Raw genomic sequence first — 19,375 nt, 5'->3', positions numbered from 1 at the left:
TTTACTGAGGCATAACTGACATACAGCACTGCGTACACTTCCGGCGTCCAGCGTCATGATTTAACTTAACATATATCAGGAAATGGTGACCACCATACACAGAGTGAACATACATCATCTCATACTACAAAATAAAAGAAAAAGAAAAATCCTATTTTCCTATGCGAAGAACTCAGGATTCACTCCCTTAACAACTTTCGTAGGAAACATGCACAGTGTTCATTATATTAACCCTGTTGCCATGACACCCCAGTACTTATTTTTCTTTGAACTGAAAGTTTGTACCTTTTGATCACCTTCATCCAACTTATAAAATCTTACAATTTTATTTATTTATTATTATTATTTGACTGCACTGGGTGTTCTTTGCTGCACACGGGCTTTCTCTAGTTGCGGCGAGCAGGGGCTGCTCTTCATTGCAGTGCGCGGGCTTCTCATTGTGGTGGCTTCTCTTATTGCGGAGCATGGGCTCTAGGTGCGTGGGCTTCAGCAGTTGTGGGCACGTGGGCTCAGTAGTTGTGGCTCGTGGGCTGTAGAGTACAGGCTCAGTAGTTGTGGTGCACGGGATTAGTTGCTCTGCGGCATGTGGGGTCTTCCTGGACCAGGGCTCAAATCCATGTCTCCTGCATTGTCAGGCTGACTCTTAACCACTGCACCACCTGGGGAGTTCCAAAGTTTTATAATTTTAAAGCCCTAAACTTTAATTTAAAAAAAAAGCAAAATTTGGTAGACTTGGTCAATATCACAGCATATGGGGAAGATCTTCACGACCAGAAGGTTGTGAGGGAGCCAGACGTGAGGCTATGTGGACAAGGGAGTAGCAAAGGCCCTGAGGTGTCAAACAAGGAAGCACACCAACAATTCCATATCTTTTTGTTGACAGAGTTGTTTTTCACATGACCTTGTGGAATTTTCTAGATGAGATCCTCTCCATTATGTCGATGAGAAAATTGCAGCCCAAAGAGGCAAGAGACTCACTCAAGGGGCCCCAAGTGTGAGGGGTAGAGCAGGGGTTCTCACCCTTGGCCTCTGATCCCACCTACTGTTGTTCGTTTTGCTACATTGCTCCTTCGGGGGAACTGACACCCTCCTCCTGGAATGTTTACATGAGGAAAAGATGTAATGCCACGTCATTTCAGAGGGGGCTGGTCTTCACATTCAAGGGTGACATGAACCCTAAATGAAGAGGCAGTTTTTCTTACTCTCCCATGGAAATATCTATGTCACATCTTAGCGTTTCCACTTCATGTTCCAAGACCTGTCGTTAACTTTTCATGATCCGTGAGTGGATTTTCCATGTTGTGTATTTTTCTGAAGGACCTGAGGCTCTTTGCTTTTTGTGGCAAAAGAGGTTTTAAAAATCCTCAGGAGGAGAAGGAGAGTTGGCCATAAAAGATCTCAAAAGTGGGAGAAGGGCTCACCGTTGGCTCATCTGAACATGGCACGTGTACCCCTGACACCAAAAACTCAGCCTCTGTGCACTGGTGCTGAATTGAATCTCAGAGACAGAGTTTTGGGTGAAGTAGAAAAGTATAGCTTTATTTCTTTGCCAGGCAAAGGGGGTCACAGGGTGCTCGTGCCCTGAAAAACTGTGCCCCCAGGAGGGATTTGGTGAGGAGTTTTATAGCAATGGTTCGAGGGTGGTTTGCTGATAAGGATCTCGATGTGTGCAGGGCCTGCATTCCTTTAATCTGGGCTCAGGTGGTCTCCTGATGGCTTCTCTGATTCTCAAGGAATGACTAATGCTTCATCAAGTACTTAATATCTTCCATTCGTTGGGGATTTTAGTTCTGTAGAAGAGCTCAAAGATATTGTTACGTGTATCCCTTGAGGTGGAGCCAGAACCCTGCCCCAAGCCTGCACCATTGTTTCTTGACTGTTCCTCCCTTGTCTCTGCACCCCCTCCCTTCCCTGATTAGCAACTGTTCGAATCTGCCCTTTGGAACTCAGGGAAGGTCATGGAGGCTGGAGTTTATTCCCTATAAACAAGAAACACGGGACACAGAAAGGATTCCGTGCCCAGGAGCCCCACAGGCTCCTGCTTGGTTTCACCCCCAACCAAGAGAGTTGGATGCGGAATCCATGCCCCACTCCAAAATAACCATGTGTTCCACATGCATGAAATTTACAAGTAGTTGCACAGGAATAACAGGGCTTGTGAAATTACAATATCGAAGAGTAACCAGTGGCAAAGAGGAACGATGAACTCACAGTCTAGGGGCCATGTTTTCAAGTCTCCATTGAGACTGAGTTTGTTTTCTGTGATCTGTCACATTTTCTGCTAGTCAATGTTTCCCTTTGGGGAGCCTGGCCAGTGAAAAGTCATGCAGAAAACAGTCACTCCCAGAAATGCCAGAAAAGCAGGGCAGGCAAATGCCCTCGTTTTCCGAGGAGCAGACTGTGTAAACCAGAAGAGGGTACTTCTTATGTTATCTTTGGCAAAACTCTCAGATGAGCTAGCAAATAGTGACTGGAGATAAAGTAAAACTTGGTTCAAAGGTCAACCTTTGCACCAACTCATGTTACATTCCACTCTCCACCTTAGCAAAGAGGGGCAGACCCGAAAGCAAGCAGCAGACAGCAAAAACAACCTCAAAATTTCCCTGAATAGAGACCCATGGGATCTGGGGCCAATTGCAATTCTCCTCACTTGCAAATGTGCTGGGGTAATTGGCTACCCATGGAAGAAAGACTAAAGTAGTAGAAAAGACGGGACAACATGTTTACGACCTTGGAGTTAGAGAGGGCACGCCTCAAGCAAACACAAATCACAAAGGCAAACAGAGAGTGATGTCAGCCTTTATCAAAATGTGAAACTTCTGATTCAAAATCAGAAATCACTAGAAGCTGAGATAAAAGAAAAGCCACAGAGTGGGAGAAGATATTTGTGATATATATAGATGTGTGTATGTATGTGTATTTATGCGTATGTGTGTATACATACACAGATATATCTCCATAGATGCAGAAATGTATACACATACACATAAAGGTTGGGTTATTATCCAGACTCTATTAGGAACTCCTAGCGATCTGTAAAAAAAAAGACCACACCATCAACCCAATGGAAAATCAGATAAAAAGATGACCACCCGGTTCATAAAGTGGGAGGGTCTGGAGAGACTCTCGCTTTATCTCTATGGTGCAAATTATTTCCAGTGAGAGCTTATTCTTATATAAATTTTACAAAGAAAAATAAAGAAGAAAATTACCTGAAGATGAACCCAAGCAATGTGATGTATTAGTTTGCCGACACGTAGGAAAGGAGCACTTAATCGATACGATATGAGCCCTCTGGTGTGAAGCTGGGCAACTACAGGGCGGCAAAGGGCAGAGCTGGACCCAAACAGGACAGAGAGGCAGCAGGCAACAGGACTGCAAGAGGGTGGCCCCGCCCCTCGCAGCTCTGTGCCTGGTAGCCTGTGCGGGCCTTGCTGCACCCTGGGTGCTGGGAAGGATGGGCTCCAAATTGAAGACCCTCTGACCACCATTCTACCATTATGCTCCATTACAGATATGCAAGTCTTAAAAGGACTGCAAAGAATTTCCACCCCCTTCCGATGCACAATTTAAAAACTACATTTGAATTATCGATGTTGAAGTTGCGTTTAGAGACAGGCTAGAATGAGCTAAGTGACCTCAGTTTTCAGGCTGAAAACAGTGCATCAGCTGTAATATTTGTCTTACGCTCTTTCTTTATTTGATTTGTTTTTTTTTTTGTTTTTTGTTTTGTCCATTCACTCATTCCTTCTGTTCTTTAGGAAAGAGTTGTGTGGACCTTCCAAGCACCAAGTGCTGTGCTGGCTTCCAGGCGACCATGGCCACCCTGTCCCTGAATTCAGGGCTCTGCAGAGTGGAGGGTCCCAGCCAGGGATGCGAGGGATGCTGGAAGAATGACACTGGTGGACTCAGGGTCTTCCTTGGGGGTGCTGGGTGCCCTAGAGGCCCCAGAGCAGCTGTCAGGGTCCGTACCACGCGGGCCCGGGGATCCGAGCAAAAGCAAACTCTGATCCCTAACCAACCCAGGTAACTTCAAAGGCTCAGGTCTCCGGTGGAAGGAAATGAACATTCTCATGTGGTTTGTGCTGGGACCACACTAAGATGGTTCATTTCAATTGGACGTACACCTCGCAACAGCGTGCTGTGTCATTTCTGGTATCAAAACAGCATTTCACGTGCTTCGTGGACACGTGGGGTCTTGTTCTTGTATTAATCACGCCGATGGATTCGGGAGCAGTGAATGAGCAGATTTAGTGACTGAGCAGGGATTTTGGTTCTTTTTTCTTCTAAACTGAACAGATATGGAATTTGTTCTGCTTCTCAGGAGAGTACGTGACTCCATCCACACTTGTGGTAAGTGTTATTATTCCCTAAAAAGGAGAGAAAAATCCTTAGAACATCTTAAGCCTTCAGCTTCTATTATGAGCTCCATCAGGTTGTACCCGCAGGCTTCGGGAATAAGGAGAACTGTGACCCCCCTCCGGCTCCCATCTCATTCCGCTCACCTGCTTGACACCCTCCGTCTCCCTGTCTCTCGAGGGCTCGATTGGAGAGACACACTTTACATGTTATAATACAGTACCTACTACAGGGAGATCTTTTATAAAGGAGGCCCCATGAGACAACAGTCCTGCCAACCCCCAAATCTTGGCAATGGGCCGGATAGGAGCATCCAGCAATGTACAGGGTGTGCTACGAGGCAGCAATGATCCCTCCTGGTGGTAAGGCCGCCTTTGTGACGGGATTCAGCCATTATTAGGAGTAGGCTCGTCGACCACTCTGAAAAAAAATAAAAAGGAGGGCTTCCCTGGTGGCGCAGTGGTTGAGAGTCCGCCTGCCAATGCAGGGGACACGGGTTCAAGCCCCGGTCCGGGAATATCCCACATGCCGCGGAGCGGCTGGGCCTGTGAGCCGTGGCTGCTGAGCCTGCGCGTCCAGAGCCTGTGCTCCGCAACGGGAGAGGGCACAACAGTGAGAGGCCCATGTATCACAAAAAATAAAAAAATAAAAATGAGAATCACATTCAAAATCCAATTTGGGCTTCCCTACATATATATATATATATATATGTATATATATATATATATATAATTTTTTTTATTTTTAGATTTTTTTTGATGTGGACCATTTTTAAAGTTTTTATTGAATTTATTACAATATTGCTTCTGTTTTATGTTTTCGATTTTTTGGCCCTGAGGCATGTGGGACCTCATTTCCCCAACCAGGGATCGAACCTGCACCCCCTGCATTGGAAGGCGAAGTCTTAACCACAGGGAAGTCCCTCCCTATATTTTTAAAATGTAGAAATGTGTGGATCTCACGCTCTCCTTCCTTTTCTCGCGTATAGGAGGTTGGGCTCCTGGGCACTGTCTTGTCAGTAAAGCCTGTGCACCGTGGCCTCGCCTGTGCTCGGGAGCCTGGGGACCTGGGCCGCATCAGACGCACAGCAGAGTTTTGATTGATCCTCTTGTTTGCATCCTGGATCTCAACACCGTGTCACAGAGGGTGTCACTTTAGTTTCCCTGCCTTCTCCTGAGGTCACTTTAGCCTCTGAAGTCAAGTCTGCCCCTGCCCTGCGTGCTCTGAGCTTCCCTCACTCTCTGCTACCTCTCTCCCCTTGATCCTCAGAACACCATCTCTTTGGTCCTCAGTAATCCAGGACTTTCCACTCCGATGGTAGCACTGATGCCATGATAAACCCATCCTCCTGTTCATCCACCTAAAACATTCGGATGGATCCCTCCCCTGGTCCCTTCTAACCCATATTCTTCCCTGCGGGGCATCCTCAGACATACATTACGTGCTCCCTCGACTCTTCTGTGCTGAAGGAGGGTCCAGAGGCTGGGCTGGGGGAGGGGTTTCCAGGGCCCCAAGGAAGGCTTCTCAGAGGAGCTGGGTCACATTGGGGTCTGACAGAAGCAGAAATGTAGACAAGGAAAAAGGCTGAGGGGGTGTGTTCTGAGCGGGATGGAGGGTTAGCCCCTTGGAGGATGAAGCCAAGATGCTTGGAGTGGTTGGTAGGTGCAGGGCAGCAGCAAGAAGAAGCTTCGAGAAGAACAGCCCTGCAGGCTACGGGGGGGCCTTGAAAGCTGGGTTGGGGGACTGGCACCCCCTCTAGTGGGTGGTGGGTACCTCGGAGGGCCTCCAGCAGGAATCCCTCTCACTCTGATTGGTGATTCATTTTTCTTCCAATTTTGGGAATAAAAATCGCCCAGTCAACTGCTCCTCTGCAACAAGCTTTGTCATATTCTTGAAGCATCTGTGCCACCCGCCTTCCCCTGGCATTGATTAGCCTCTGACCTTTCTGTGAAAGCTTAGTTTCTCAACCCCGCCAGTGATCAGGGTGGCCTAGCTTGGCATCCAGGCCACCCAGTCCTGTCCCAGCCAAAGCTGGTGTGGGGTTGGGGAGTGTCTCTGTTGTGTGCATTTTAGCCAGCTGAGCGCAGGACTTTTCCTGCGTGATCAGAATATTCTAGCGCAGGAGGGCAGGGTTGGTGCCACAGCCTGGGAGGTCGGGGGATCCAGGATCATGAGAGCTTTCTTCTTCCTTCTTTGGTTCCCGATGACCCACTACAGACTGGCTGAACACTTCAGAACAAACAATAATAACTTAATTTTTTATTTCAAACACACCTTGAATTTTATCCAGTTTTCAGGTGACCCAAGGGGATAAATTCCCCTAATCCTACACCTGATAGTCAGAATCGAGAAATCACACTGCCTTGGAACACAGGAACTTTTCTTTTGTAACTCCTGTCTCTTCTCCTCAATGCCTGGTTTTCTGTTTGGGAGTCTCCCGGGGTGATGGTGCCGCCAGATAAAAGTTGTAATGAGAGAGGGGCGGAGGGGTCTGGGGAAAAGGCAGGGCAGAGAGTAAACAGACCTTCTCCAATCCAACGTCTAGACGGCAGGGCACTCAGTAGGTCTGCAGAGTGACTCTGAATGCCTATGAATGCCCTCTATTCAGGAGTCCAGGCTTTTGTTTAAGGCTGGGCTACATTCTGAAGAGCAGAGAACTGGCTGAACTGGTCTGGCCACTCAGCAGAGGTGAATACTTCCCCCTGGGGCCAGGACTCAGGTGAATGAAGTCATCGATATTTTTGGGGCAATTCTAATCTGTGATTAACTTTTATCTCTGCTGTGAAATAACTGGCTGCCTGGAGGGGTCTGTTTCCTGCTAGGCTCAGACCACGGGGGCAGCTCGAAACAGAGGCAGACTTGAGAAGGCTGATGGGACACCCCTGGGGAGAGCCTGGAGTGAGGGAGGGCTCGGTGTGAGGGGGGGACAGGAGCCCCCCTAGTCCTGGCCTTTGTTATTCCACTACACCCAGCTGTCCTGACCTGATTTCAAACTCAGCTTACCCAAAGCAGACAGGCCACTTTCTCCTGTCCTCTCTCCTTGTTTAAACGGGAAGACTTGATAGAACTATTTAGTAATTTTTTGAGTCCTGTCTCATTCAGTCTCGTATTGAATCCCTCAGTGAGCACAGGGACACGTCGGAAGGCCTTCCAGTGGCCGCCCTCTCCTCCCCAGGCCCTCACCTTTGCAGGAGACTTTCAATTTCTCAGCCCATATCAGGTCTCAGACAAAAAGAAGCCAGGGTTGTTTTTCTAAAAGACATATTTGTTCCTGTCATTCCTCTGTCTAAAGTTCCTACTGTTGGAACCCTGGAGCCTGGCACTCAAGACCCTTCATGGTCCAACTGAGAACCGTGGGTTCTCAAACTCAAGACCATGGGGAATGTCATAGGTGAATCCAGCAGATGAAACCCAGGGCATTTTTTGGTCTCTATTTTGTTTATTCAATTTTGATGAGGACAAAATACCAGACATAGTTTACTCTCCTCTTCACTCTGTAGTAAAACAACACAGCAAGCAAGGTGTGACCATTCGCACACGGCCTCACTGCTGGGGAGAGAGTAGAGAGTGGTGGGGACTAGGGCTAAGACTAGGACAAGGCCAGCAAGTTGCCCAGTGAACAAATCTTAAGGAGGCACTCACTCTCAGGGCCTTGCAAGCACAGGGTTGGCACCTGAAAGTGAGCGCATCCTTAAATTTTGCTCCTTGGGCCTCACTTGCCTCACCTTAGTCCATCCCTGGTGAGGATAGTGGTGAAATGGAAAGTGGATCCACCCAAAGGGATGGCTCATAATCAGCTTCAGGTAGTTGTTGCCAGAAGGCAACACGGTGGTCCCACTGCTGTCTGCAGGCGCAGAGCAGGTGCTCCGTGATGTCAAATGACCACGTAGACTTTAGAAATAGAACTTTGGAGCCGGGTGAGTCTTGAATTAGCATCATTCTTTATTCAAGGAATAATTATTAAGAGTCAGCAGCTCAGCTGCTCTCAGCCCAGGGAGCACTGGCTGCTTCAAGAGAGAGCGGGTTTTACTGGTATTGCAGGTACAGTTCCCTCATGATTTCAGGACCCCGACAAACTCTTCTTCATGCAGCTTCACTCTAGTCCTCGTTATGTAACAAAGTAAGAGGAAGGCGGGAAAGAAGAAAAAAATAATTTTTTAAAAAGCACACAAAACGTGTAATAGCAAAATAATAATTACAGTAGCTATAAATGGGCTTAAACACATCTACTCCAAGAGAGCAATTAGCCGATTGGATTCCTCTAAAAAGTCCCATTATATCCTGCTTCCAAGATACCATCTAAGACAAAACCACACAGAAAGGCTATTTAAAATAGAGGGACAGAAAAATATACACTAGGTCACTGCTAGCAATAAGAGACAAATTAGAAGAAGAGAAACCACATAATATCAAGACATCAGATCAGAAGCCATCTTAGTTCTAAATGTAGACTCATCTAATGTATACACACCTCAAAATATAGTAAGCAAATTTACAGAATTACAAGTCAAAGATTTTGACTCATCTAACTTCACCAGGAATTAATACAGCAAGCAGCTGAAAAAAATTAGGATATAAAGGATTTAGAAAATAAAATTAATGGGCATTATTTCATGTGTGTGTGTGTGTGTGTGTGTGTGTGTGTGTGTGTGTGTGTGTATAAAAGTCTGCAACCAAAGAAAAATCATCATTTTCTTTGGAGATACATAGATCATTTGAAAATTTGACCACACGCTAGGTCACAAAGAAAGACTGAACAAATGTCTAGAATTCACCAAAATCACACAGATTATATTCTTTAAACACAAGCCAATTAAATTATAAATCAATACTAAAAACATAGTCTCAAACTCATATGTGTGGGAACTCAAATTATTCATAGGTTAAAGAGAAAATTACAAATGAAATTTCCTTGGGATAGACTGACAATAAAAGTATTGTGTATCAAAATTCAACAATTTGGCAACTGAAAGTATACTTAGAAGCAAATAAATAAATGAATGAATTTATTTCTAAAACATAAGAGATTTAAAGTGAATGAGGTGAGTGTTCAAAATAGAAATGATAGGGGACTTCTGTAATGTGATCAAAGATACCTTCCCATCAGCATCAGGAGCAAAGATAAGGATGTCCATTATCAGTACCCAGAAGCCTCACTGAGGGCACTAAAGCGAGTGAAAGAGATAATAAAAATAAAATTGACCAAAAAAGAAGCAAAAATGTCCTTATTTGCAGAAAATATAATAATCTATATAGAAAATTCAAGAGAATTTTCAAATAAGCTAGTCCAATGGAAAGAGAATTCAGCAAATATGCTAGATGTAATATCTATACACAACAATTAGCACTATTTTATGCAGTAGTTAAACCAATTAGAAAATATAACAGGAAGAAAATCTCATTTATACTAGCAACTAAAGCTATAAGATATCTCTGCATGCATCTAACAAAAGATGTGCAAGTTGTTTTGGTTTTGATTTGGTTTGGGGAGGCTTTTTTTTTTTTTTTTTGGGAGAAAACTTTGCAGTACTGCTAAAGAAAATGAAAAAATATAAAAAAGTGGAGTGATTTATCATGTTCTTGAATGGAAAACTAGACTTTAACAAAGATGTCAGTCATCCCCTAATTATTCTCTAAATTCAATACAATTTTGTCCAAAATCACAAAGGGTATTTTTCGTAAAATTCAAAACGCTGATAACCACCAAGACTAATTATAAAGTTATGATAATGCAGATAGTGAAATATTGGTACAGAGATAGCATATAGATCAATAGAAGAATAGAGCGCTCAGAAACTGACCTATGCATATGGAAATTTGATTTACGACAGAAGGATCATTACAGATTAGTTTAAAAAAAAAAGGGACAGGTGAGCTCATTCAATAAATAGCCTGGAAGTAATAGGTTATTCCTATAAGAATAAGTTAGTTACTTACATCACAACACATGCAAAAATAAATCCTATGTTTATTAAATACCTAAGTGTAAAAAGCCACTACTTTAAACAATTTAGAAGAAAATATAGAAAACTATCTTTAGGAACTCAGAGTAAGAAATTATTTTCTCAAACTCGTTACAAGAAGACAAACATTAATGCAAAAAGTAATAGACTACTTAGAGTAAGCAGAACTACATTAATTTTTTAAAAACATTGTTTATAAACAAGGTTAAATGTCAAGTCAGATACAGATGCTTGCAATGCAGTCATGTAACTGACAAACGGTCAGAATCTAGAACACCTACAAATCACTGAGAAAAAAAAATGGCTCAATAAAAGTAATGGGCAAAGATGAGGACAAGTCCTGGATGAGGCAATCCAAATGTCAAACGAATCTTGATCAGATGGTCAACATCACTGGTAAACAGACAAATGCAAACTCAAACAACAAAGAGATGCCATCTCTGTGTTCGGGTTCTCCAGAAACAGAGCCGATAGGATGTCCATATGTATGGAAAGAGGTTTATTTTAAGGGGTTGTATCATTGATTATGGAGGCTGGCAAGTCCAAAATCTGTGGGGTGGACCAGCAGGCTGGAGACCCAGGGAGAAGCTGATGCTGCAGTTCAAGTCTGAAGAGCTGATGTTGCAGGTGAAGTCTGAAGAGCAGATTGCTGGAGAATCCCTGCTTGCTTGGGGAAGTCAGCCTTTTGGTCTATCCAGGCCTTCAGCTGATTGCATGACGCTCATCTACATTATGGAAGGCACTCTGCTTTACTCAAAGTCCACCATTTAAAACATGAACATGGAGAAACACCCACCTAGAAACATCCAGAACAGGCCCAACCAAACGGACACATAAAATGGACCATCACAACCTCTTATGCATCAGATTGGCCAAAGTGCTTGTGTGACAGTACCAAGCGTTGGCATGAACAGGGAGCACTGGGACTGTATTCTGTGCTGATGATGTAGAGTGGGGCCATCTCTTTGGAGGGTGGGGATCCACAATGGGAAATGCACACACATGCATAAATATTCACAGCAGCCTTGTCTGTGACTCCAGTGAAAAGCTGAAACGGAACTGGAAAATCATCAATAAGAAATAGATAAATTCAAAGTGATACTTTCATACAATAGAATATTATACAGCCGTTAAAATAAACAAGTGAAAGCAACTCATACCTTCATGGGTAAAGCTAAAGACAATGGTGAAGGACAAAACCTAGTTTCACAGGGATATATACCGTAGGGTAGATTTGCATAAAATTTAAAAACATGCAAAACAGTACTATGTAATATTTATGGACAAACACCATAGGGAAATCTAAAAACCATGCTTGAGATGAATATACACTAAATTCATGGTCGTGCTGTCTCTGAGAAAGAGGGATGGGCAATGGGATCAAGGAGGCCATCAGCTGTGTCTATAATGTTTACCTACTCATTTTTTTTTAAGGCTTGAAAAAATGTGGCAAAATATTGACTTAATGAAGCCATGGGGGTGCACAGATATTTGTCATATTCTTCTCTCCACTTGTTCATGTATTTGAAATATTTCCCCAAGAGAAGTGTACAGAGGGTTCTGTGTGTCTGGTGAGATGTTCCAGTAAAGATAAGTGTACAGGAGTAGAAGATATTAGAAAAGTGCCCCAAATGCCAGGCTGTGACCCTGGGGTGTTCCTGCATGCTGGTGGCAATCCTTACAGACCAACAGCATTGCAGGAGCTCAAGGAGGAGCAAAACACAGAGGTGACAGGTGCCATAACCCCCCTGTGGTACATTGAGTCTGGGCACGAAGCACGGTGGAAACCCAGAGGCTGGTGACCCTACAAAGATAAGAGTGCAAAGCAAGGGGTGGGGGTCTGTCCAGCTCGACACAGCCAGTGCAGAGGACCACGCACAAGGCCTTGGGGGCTGCAGAAATTAATTACTGTACAGCGTGGTGGTGCTTTTCTCCAGAGAGGGGCTGGTCCATGTCCGTTCCAGTGGGTTCAAGTTCCCCTCCAAGAGACCTATTGACAGGAAAAGAATTGAGTCACTCATGTGGGTTGACTCTTATGACCTCAGCACCGAACCCTTAGGTTTTCAACATGTTTCTTAAATGGGGCCGAGAAATGAGAAAAGGACCCTGGGGGTAGCAGGAAATAAGACTAAGATTTTCCACTGGGGCTACAGGTCCCTGGGACTCTTCTTAGGACCTGAGGGCTCTGGCAGCTGGTACCGTAGGGGTTTCATGCAGGTGAGTCACTGGGAAGGAACTAAATCAGTGCAACGCTCATCTCCACCTCTGCGTGTGGAGGAGGAGATATTTTAGCGTATTCAGAGGCGTTTTCTTTAAGGATGTTGTTTTCTCTTAGTCGTGATACGAAGCCATCCAGAGCCAGCTGTTTCTCCGTCGGGGCTGGGATGGGCTGGGAAAACATCTGTTGACTCAAAGTGAGTTTAAGGGTCTCAGGCCGCAACTTGTTAACATTTTTCATCGTAAGGCACACGAGGGCAGTGAATTTTGTCTGTTTTGGGAGCAGAGGGTCTCCTGGATAAAGGTGGCGCCGTATTCGGATCAGACCTGGGAAGGAGGGAAGGATGGACCGCACAGGGAACGGGCATCTTCAGTTGAGCCCAGACGCTTGGCCCTAGTCATCCCCCATCGTGGCCTCGTTGTTATCGATTAAAGGGTGGACATCAAATAAACCCCAGAGGGACAGCCCAGCCAGTGTCTCGCCCACACGCTCTGCATTCTGCCCTTGCCGCTATCAGTGGCAGTTCTGGGATATTTCTCCAGCGCCATGAACCCAGAGGTGTGACTCAGCAGAAATCACAGGAATATTTGGAGGGTAAAGTAGATGATCTTAATGAATTGCTTTGAGTCTGGAAACAAAGAAGCTGGCTGGTAATAAAGGAGAATGGAGCCTTTCTAGCTCCTTCCCAGCAAATGCGGAGATCCAGAGAAGGAAGAGAAAGCCAGCTAATGCGACATAAGTAACGTATTAAAGGGCCAGAGGGATGTGATGCTGGGCTTCAGTGATGTGTGTGAGGGCAGCAAAGACACACCAGGTACATGTTTGGAGAAGCCACCCAATGGCCTTCGGGAATGCACTGGCCTGAACCCCAGATCGGAATTCCGGAAGCTTCCCCTGAGGCTAGAGTTCTGGGGCCTCCGACTAAAATGGGAGCGGAGGGGATGGGGGCAGGGTCTCTCTGCCCCCCAACATGACCCTTTCTTCTCGGTCCTCACCTCGGAGGCTGCCAACCCCCTGGGAAGCTGACACTTTCCGTATTAGTACATCATGACCTTCGTGTGTCATTTAGTTCACTCTGTAGGTTGAAATTTATTTTACAGATAAGATTTCAAGCATATTGTAATCAGAAGACTATGGTAACAACCACGCCCGGTCTGTATCTAATGCCTCCCTGGACCAGACACTGGGCTGGGGCTCCTGCATATGTTACCCCGTGGAATGGCCTGTTGCCTGAGTATTATAATTACCATTTTTACAGATAAGGAAACTGAGGCTCAGAGAGGTAACTTTAAAATTCAAGTCACACAGCAAAGTAAGTGCAAACAGCAAGTATAAAGCCAAATTTTAGTCCCAAATCATTCTTTTCACGTCTCTGCATAGCAGTACAAGTGAATACCCACTTTAAGATGAGAATACCAATATTAAATATTCTCATAGAATCATACATTTGCATAAACATAGAAATTTTGTTGTAGAAACGCCCATTTATATGTCTTGAAAGTGACTGGTTGGAAAATAAGCAAAAACAGAGCAAGCAGAGAGGCTGAGAGGGTGCTATTGGCTCTGATGTGAGTTTTAAGGGAACAGGGACCAGAAAGCCACGCTCTGTCTCCAGCTGTCCCCCCACTGCTTGGGTAAAGCTGAGCCATGAAGCCTGAGTCTCCCTGTGTGGTTTCTTCTGACACCAAGTACATTGTTCCAACACCAGTTCTCCAACTCTCCAAAGCCAGCTGGATGTCCCGCAATTCCATCCAATTCTGACGCTAACTATTCAGAGTTAGAGCAGAGCCCACAGGTTAGGGGCTCAGTCCCCCAGGATGGCCCCCACTTCAGATGGCAGCTGCAGATGAGGAGCCCAGGCTACCCACACTTCTGCCTGGCCAACCACAAACTCAGGGGTTCCCACACCCCCTCCTCAAGTTCAGGAATTTGCTAGAGAGACTCAGAGAACTAAGGATAGCGCTCTACTAACAATTACCGATTTGTTATAAAGGATACAACTCAGGAACAACTAAAGGGAAGAGATGTGTAGGGCAAGGCATGGAGGAAGGGGCAGAACTTTGATGCGCTCTCTGGGTGTACCACCCTCCCAGCACGCCTGTGTGTTCACCAACCTAGAAGCTCCGAAATCCCATTGCTGAGGGATGTTTATAGAGGTTCCACTACATAGATATCGTTGATTAAACCATTGGCCAATTGGTGATTGAACTCACTCTCCACCCTTCTCCCCTCCCAGGAGGTCAAGGGTGGGACTGAAAGTTCTAACGCTCTAATCCTGTGGTTGGTTTTTCTGGCTGACTAGTCCCATCCTGAAGCTATCTAGGGCCTCCCCATGGGTCATCTCATGAGCATACAAAGGACAGTAAAGTCTGAGCATTTTAGACACTCTATGCCAGGAACTGGGGACAGAGACCAAGTATTTATTTTTTATTATACCCCTCCCTCTCTAAAACCAGTTCCTGTTCACCAAGGCGTAGCATCCCAGGTTCGCCAATTCCTAGAATCTTAGGGTAACTTTTAGCTTAATTATCATAGGTAGACCTGACAGCCTTGCAAGTATTCTTCATGTAGCCTGGAACTATTTCACATTTTGATTTTGCTTAGTAATTTGGCCATCTTTTCTGTAGTTGACCCAAGGTTTCTTCCACTGTGGTCAGAGAATCCACAATCTGCTTTCTATCTGGGAAACTTATTTATGATTTTCTTTGTATTCCAGTGTGGTCATGTGTTCTCTGATTTTTAAAGATGTACATACACACATTCATTCATTCATTCGCTCATTCCTTTACTTATTTTTCTTTTTTATATAATTTTAAAGGTTACACTCCATTTACAGTTATTTCAAAATATTGGCTATATTGCCCATGTCATACAATATATACTTGAGGCTATCTTACACCCAGTAGTTTGTACCTCCTCCTCCCCCACCCCTATATTGCCTCTCCCCCATCACTGGTAACCACTACTTTGTTCTCTATATCTGTGAATGTGCTTCTTTTTTGTTATTGATATATTCACTAGTTTGTTGTACTTTTTAGATTTGACATATAAGTGACATCATACAGTATTTGTCTTTCTCTGTCTGACTTATTTCACTCAGTATAATATCCCCCATGTCTATCCATGTTGCTGCAAATGGCATTATTTCATTCTTTTTTATGGCTGAGTAATATTCCTATATATATATATGTATACATATATGTATATATAACATCTTTGGACACTTAGGTTGCTTCCATAGCTTGGCTATTGTAAAAAATGCTGCTATGAACATTTGAATGCATGTATCTTTTCAAATTTCACTCATTCATTCATATTGCTCCTCAAAACCTCTGGATTTTCACAAAACCTAGGCACGCTGGTTCTCACGTTGTCTGAGGGTTATTCAACGCATTGTTCTTCGGCATTTTGAGATGTGAAAAGCTGCTCACCTCCAGCCCTAGCCTCCTGTACTTACTTTCTCTGTCACTAGACCGTCGCTGTGAAGGCAGGGACACTGCTGAATCCCTGGTCTGATACTCATGCGGGTGCTAACAGAGGCTGCCTGTCTCCTGCCCTTTCTCTGTTTTGGGCCGATGGGACTGAAAGAGAGAGAAAGATGTGGAAGAAATGCACAAGATTACAACTGTAAGGTTATCTTAAAATAATAATGATGAGAAAACCTGTTTATTTTAGAGCTGGAGAGAACTAATTCGAATCCTGGTTTTATCCCTTTGTACTGAGAAACTTTGAGATTGTCACTTAGCCTCTTGGAGCCTTCCTCGTTGTTTAGTGGAAAAAATAATGCCTGTGTCCTGTGGTTCCTGGGACGTGTGACAAGACATAGAGCGCACCCACACATGCCATACAAGGCAGCTGACCGTGGGCTGCCTATGGCTGGGGTCCCGATGGTGGTGCTTGTTGCGTATCTGCTATCACTGCCGCTCTCATTCCCCTTCCTCGCTGGGTCCCATCAGACTCGCCTGCTTTCAGAGAACTGACAGAGACTGACCAAAACTATAGCACCTGAGGCTGCTGTGAGCAAACACAGATCAGCATCAAAGACACAATTTCCTGTCTTATAAAATGAGGAACGCTTTAAAGCGTACTAACAGTAACAGCTACTATATATTGGGTGCTCACTGAGTCAGGCATGATTCTTAGTGCTTTCCATGTATGAACTCCTTTAATCCTCCCAATGGCCCCATGAGATAGGGGCTCTGACTATCCCCTTTTTATGGACAAGGAAACAGAGGCATTGAAAATCACTAACTCACCCAAATCACTCAACTAGCGAGCAAATCGACCCACGGTGAGATTCCATTTGTAGGAAGTTTAAGAACAGGCAACACTAATCTATGCTGATAGAGATCAGAATAGCAATCACCTGGGCAGGGGGTGGTAGTGGTGAATATATAAATGTACACACACACACACTCACACACACACATATCTTTCAGTGAAATGTACACATTTTGTAAAAGAAAGAAACAAGAAAATAAATACATCATTTGAACAGAAAAAAAACAAAACAAAATATGTGATTGCCCAAACACCACTGCTTGAGGTTCTGATCTAACTGAGATGAGCAGCAGTCTGATTTAGAAGTTTACTCATTGATGCTATTACATTGCTGCAGGGTTGAAAATGTTGCTTGCTGAAGCCTCACTAGAAAGGCTAAGAGGAAGCAGAGTGGCTCTGTGTTGGGATTACGCCATGTGCTTGGTGCAACGATGAGGCCCCATTGGCCTTTTGTTTCTCTACTCTAACCTTGAATTGCTCTGGAAATCCCTCTCTGAATTCTGCAGATGTTAGCTCTTCACCCATGACATCTGCAAGTTTCCCATTTTTACCAGAATCACCCTCTCTGAATTCCTCATCCCTTTTTATTCATCACCAGGCTAAGGACCTGTATTAGTTGTCTTTAACTGTGTAACAAATCACCCCCAAACTTGGCAACTTAAGACAACAAACATTTGTCATCCCACACTATCTGTGGGTCAGGAACATAGACACAGCTTAGCTGGGTGTCCACAGCTCAAGATCTCTCATGACGTTGCAGTCAAGCTGCTGGCTGGGGTCTCATCCGAAAGCTTGATGTGGGGCGTGGGAGTGTTTCCAAGCTCACTCATGTGGTTGTTGCTGTGCTTCCATCCGTCACCACCCGGGTGTCTCCATAGGCAGCCTCAGGACATCGTGACTGGCTTCCTCTAGGCTGTGTGATCCCAGAGAGGGTGAGAGAGCACCCAAGATGGAAGCCACAGTCTTTTCATAACCTGATATCAGAAGTGACAGCCCATCACTTCTGCCCTATTCTGCTCATTAGAAGCAAGCCACTTAGGGGACTTCTCTGGTGGCGCAGTGGTTAAGACTCCATGCTCCCAACGCAGGGGGCCCGGGTTCGATCCCTGGTCAGGGAACTAAGATCCCACATGCGTGCCGCAACTAAGAGTTCGCATACCACAACTAAGAAGCCCACGTGCCACAACTAAGAAGCTGGCAAACTGCAACTAAGACCCGGCACAACCAAAAAATAAATAAATAAACAAATAAATATGGAAGCAAGGGTCACCTTAGAGGTTGCCAACTGCAGGACTGCTCATTGTTTCTCTGAAAACAAAAGGGGAAGAAAGAGAAAGACCCAATATTGTATATTTCTTCTCCCTTCTGAGTCCAGATGGTGGGCCCAGTGTCTATTTCCACGCTTTAAAAACCCACTCCCATTTCACTGGGTGGTTTTCAAATGGTCACGTCAAGAGAGGGATTCCTTTCAAGGAAACTTCAGTCCCTCCTTCGGTTGATACCGCCTTTGGCTGGGTCTCTCCATAGAGCCGTTCTGCGGTGGAGGGAATACTCTTTCCCAGGGGCTTCTGTCTGAACCTGTGGGCTTAAAAATGGATATGGGGGACTTCCCTGGTGGCGCAGTGGTTGGGAGTCCGCCTGCCGATTCAGGGGACGCGGGTTCGTGCCCCGGTCCGGGAAGATCCCACATGCCGCGGAGCGGCTGGGCCCGTGAGCCATGGCCGCTGAGCCTGCGCGTCCGGAGCCTGTGCTCCGCAACGGGAGAGGCCGCAACAGTGAGAGGCCCGCGTACCGCAAAAAAAAAAAAAAAAAAAGTAAAAATGGACATGGAAGGGCTTCATGAAAAACATCATTTGAGCACCTGCTGGATACCAGGCTCCATGAGTCTGGGGCTGGGAGTGCTGGGCTCCATAGAGAAGCCAGTGTGATGGGTCAGAGAGATGCAGAGGGTCAGCTTGTCAGAACCTCCCTCCCCGAAGTGCTCTTATGGGGTGAGGGATTTTGGGGGAGTTACTCGACCTTCAGGAGCTTCAATTTCCAAAGCTTCTTAACTGAGAGATTATGCCTGTGATGCCCTCAGAGCCACACTGGAGTCGGGGTGCTCCAACTAGGTCTCTGTGAAGCGTGGATACGCACGACACGGCAGCAGAGATTACCCTGCAGAACCGTATCTCACCTGGGCCAGCCTGAGACTGGGCTCAGCGGATCTTAGTGATGGTTTGAGCAAACCTGTATCCTGACGCCACGGGAGGCTCTCAGAGGAGCCGCTTCAGGGAGTGATGGCCCTGGGTCCACGTTCAGGTTTGGATGGGAGCTGGGTCAGGGTGAGCCATGTCCGGCTTCAGAGCCTGGTGGCTCTCCTGGCCGGTTCTCCCAAGACCGAGGAAAATGGGGTAGTCCAGATAAAGGGGCCGGTTTTCAATCCTCGTCATCTCCTTATGCCTTCTTGCTTGATTCTTGCCTCCTGTAACCCTTCTCAGGGATGTCACCTGGCCACTTCCTCTTGGCTAGAGAAACCTTTAAGAAGTTGCAAATTCTAGGTGGGTCCAGAGTT

At 45.4% G+C, this 19,375-nt stretch overlaps 1 protein-coding gene across 9 annotated transcripts in view; it reads right to left on the bottom strand.

The window, feature by feature from the left end:
• Positions 1–19,375, bottom strand: part of BCL2L11 (BCL2 like 11) — a 212,261-nt gene that overhangs the window by 44,405 nt on the left and 148,481 nt on the right. For 2 of the 9 annotated variants that reach the window (XM_060169036.1, XM_060169034.1), the window contains one exon: positions 8,312–8,463. The exons of 6 other annotated variants lie outside the window; for them this stretch is intronic. In XM_060169036.1, the coding sequence (XP_060025019.1) occupies positions 8,458–8,463 (6 nt within the window). In that variant the 3' untranslated portion in view covers positions 8,312–8,457. Of the gene's footprint in view, positions 1–8,311; positions 8,464–19,375 lie in introns of those variants that run through there. One more of the 9 variants, XM_060169038.1, reaches the window with a different exon arrangement.

This window comes from Lagenorhynchus albirostris, chromosome 13 (assembly GCF_949774975.1).
Source record: "Lagenorhynchus albirostris chromosome 13, mLagAlb1.1, whole genome shotgun sequence".
Classification (NCBI taxonomy): Eukaryota; Metazoa; Chordata; class Mammalia; order Artiodactyla; family Delphinidae; genus Lagenorhynchus; species Lagenorhynchus albirostris.
This window is presented reverse-complemented; position numbering and strand designations above follow the sequence as displayed.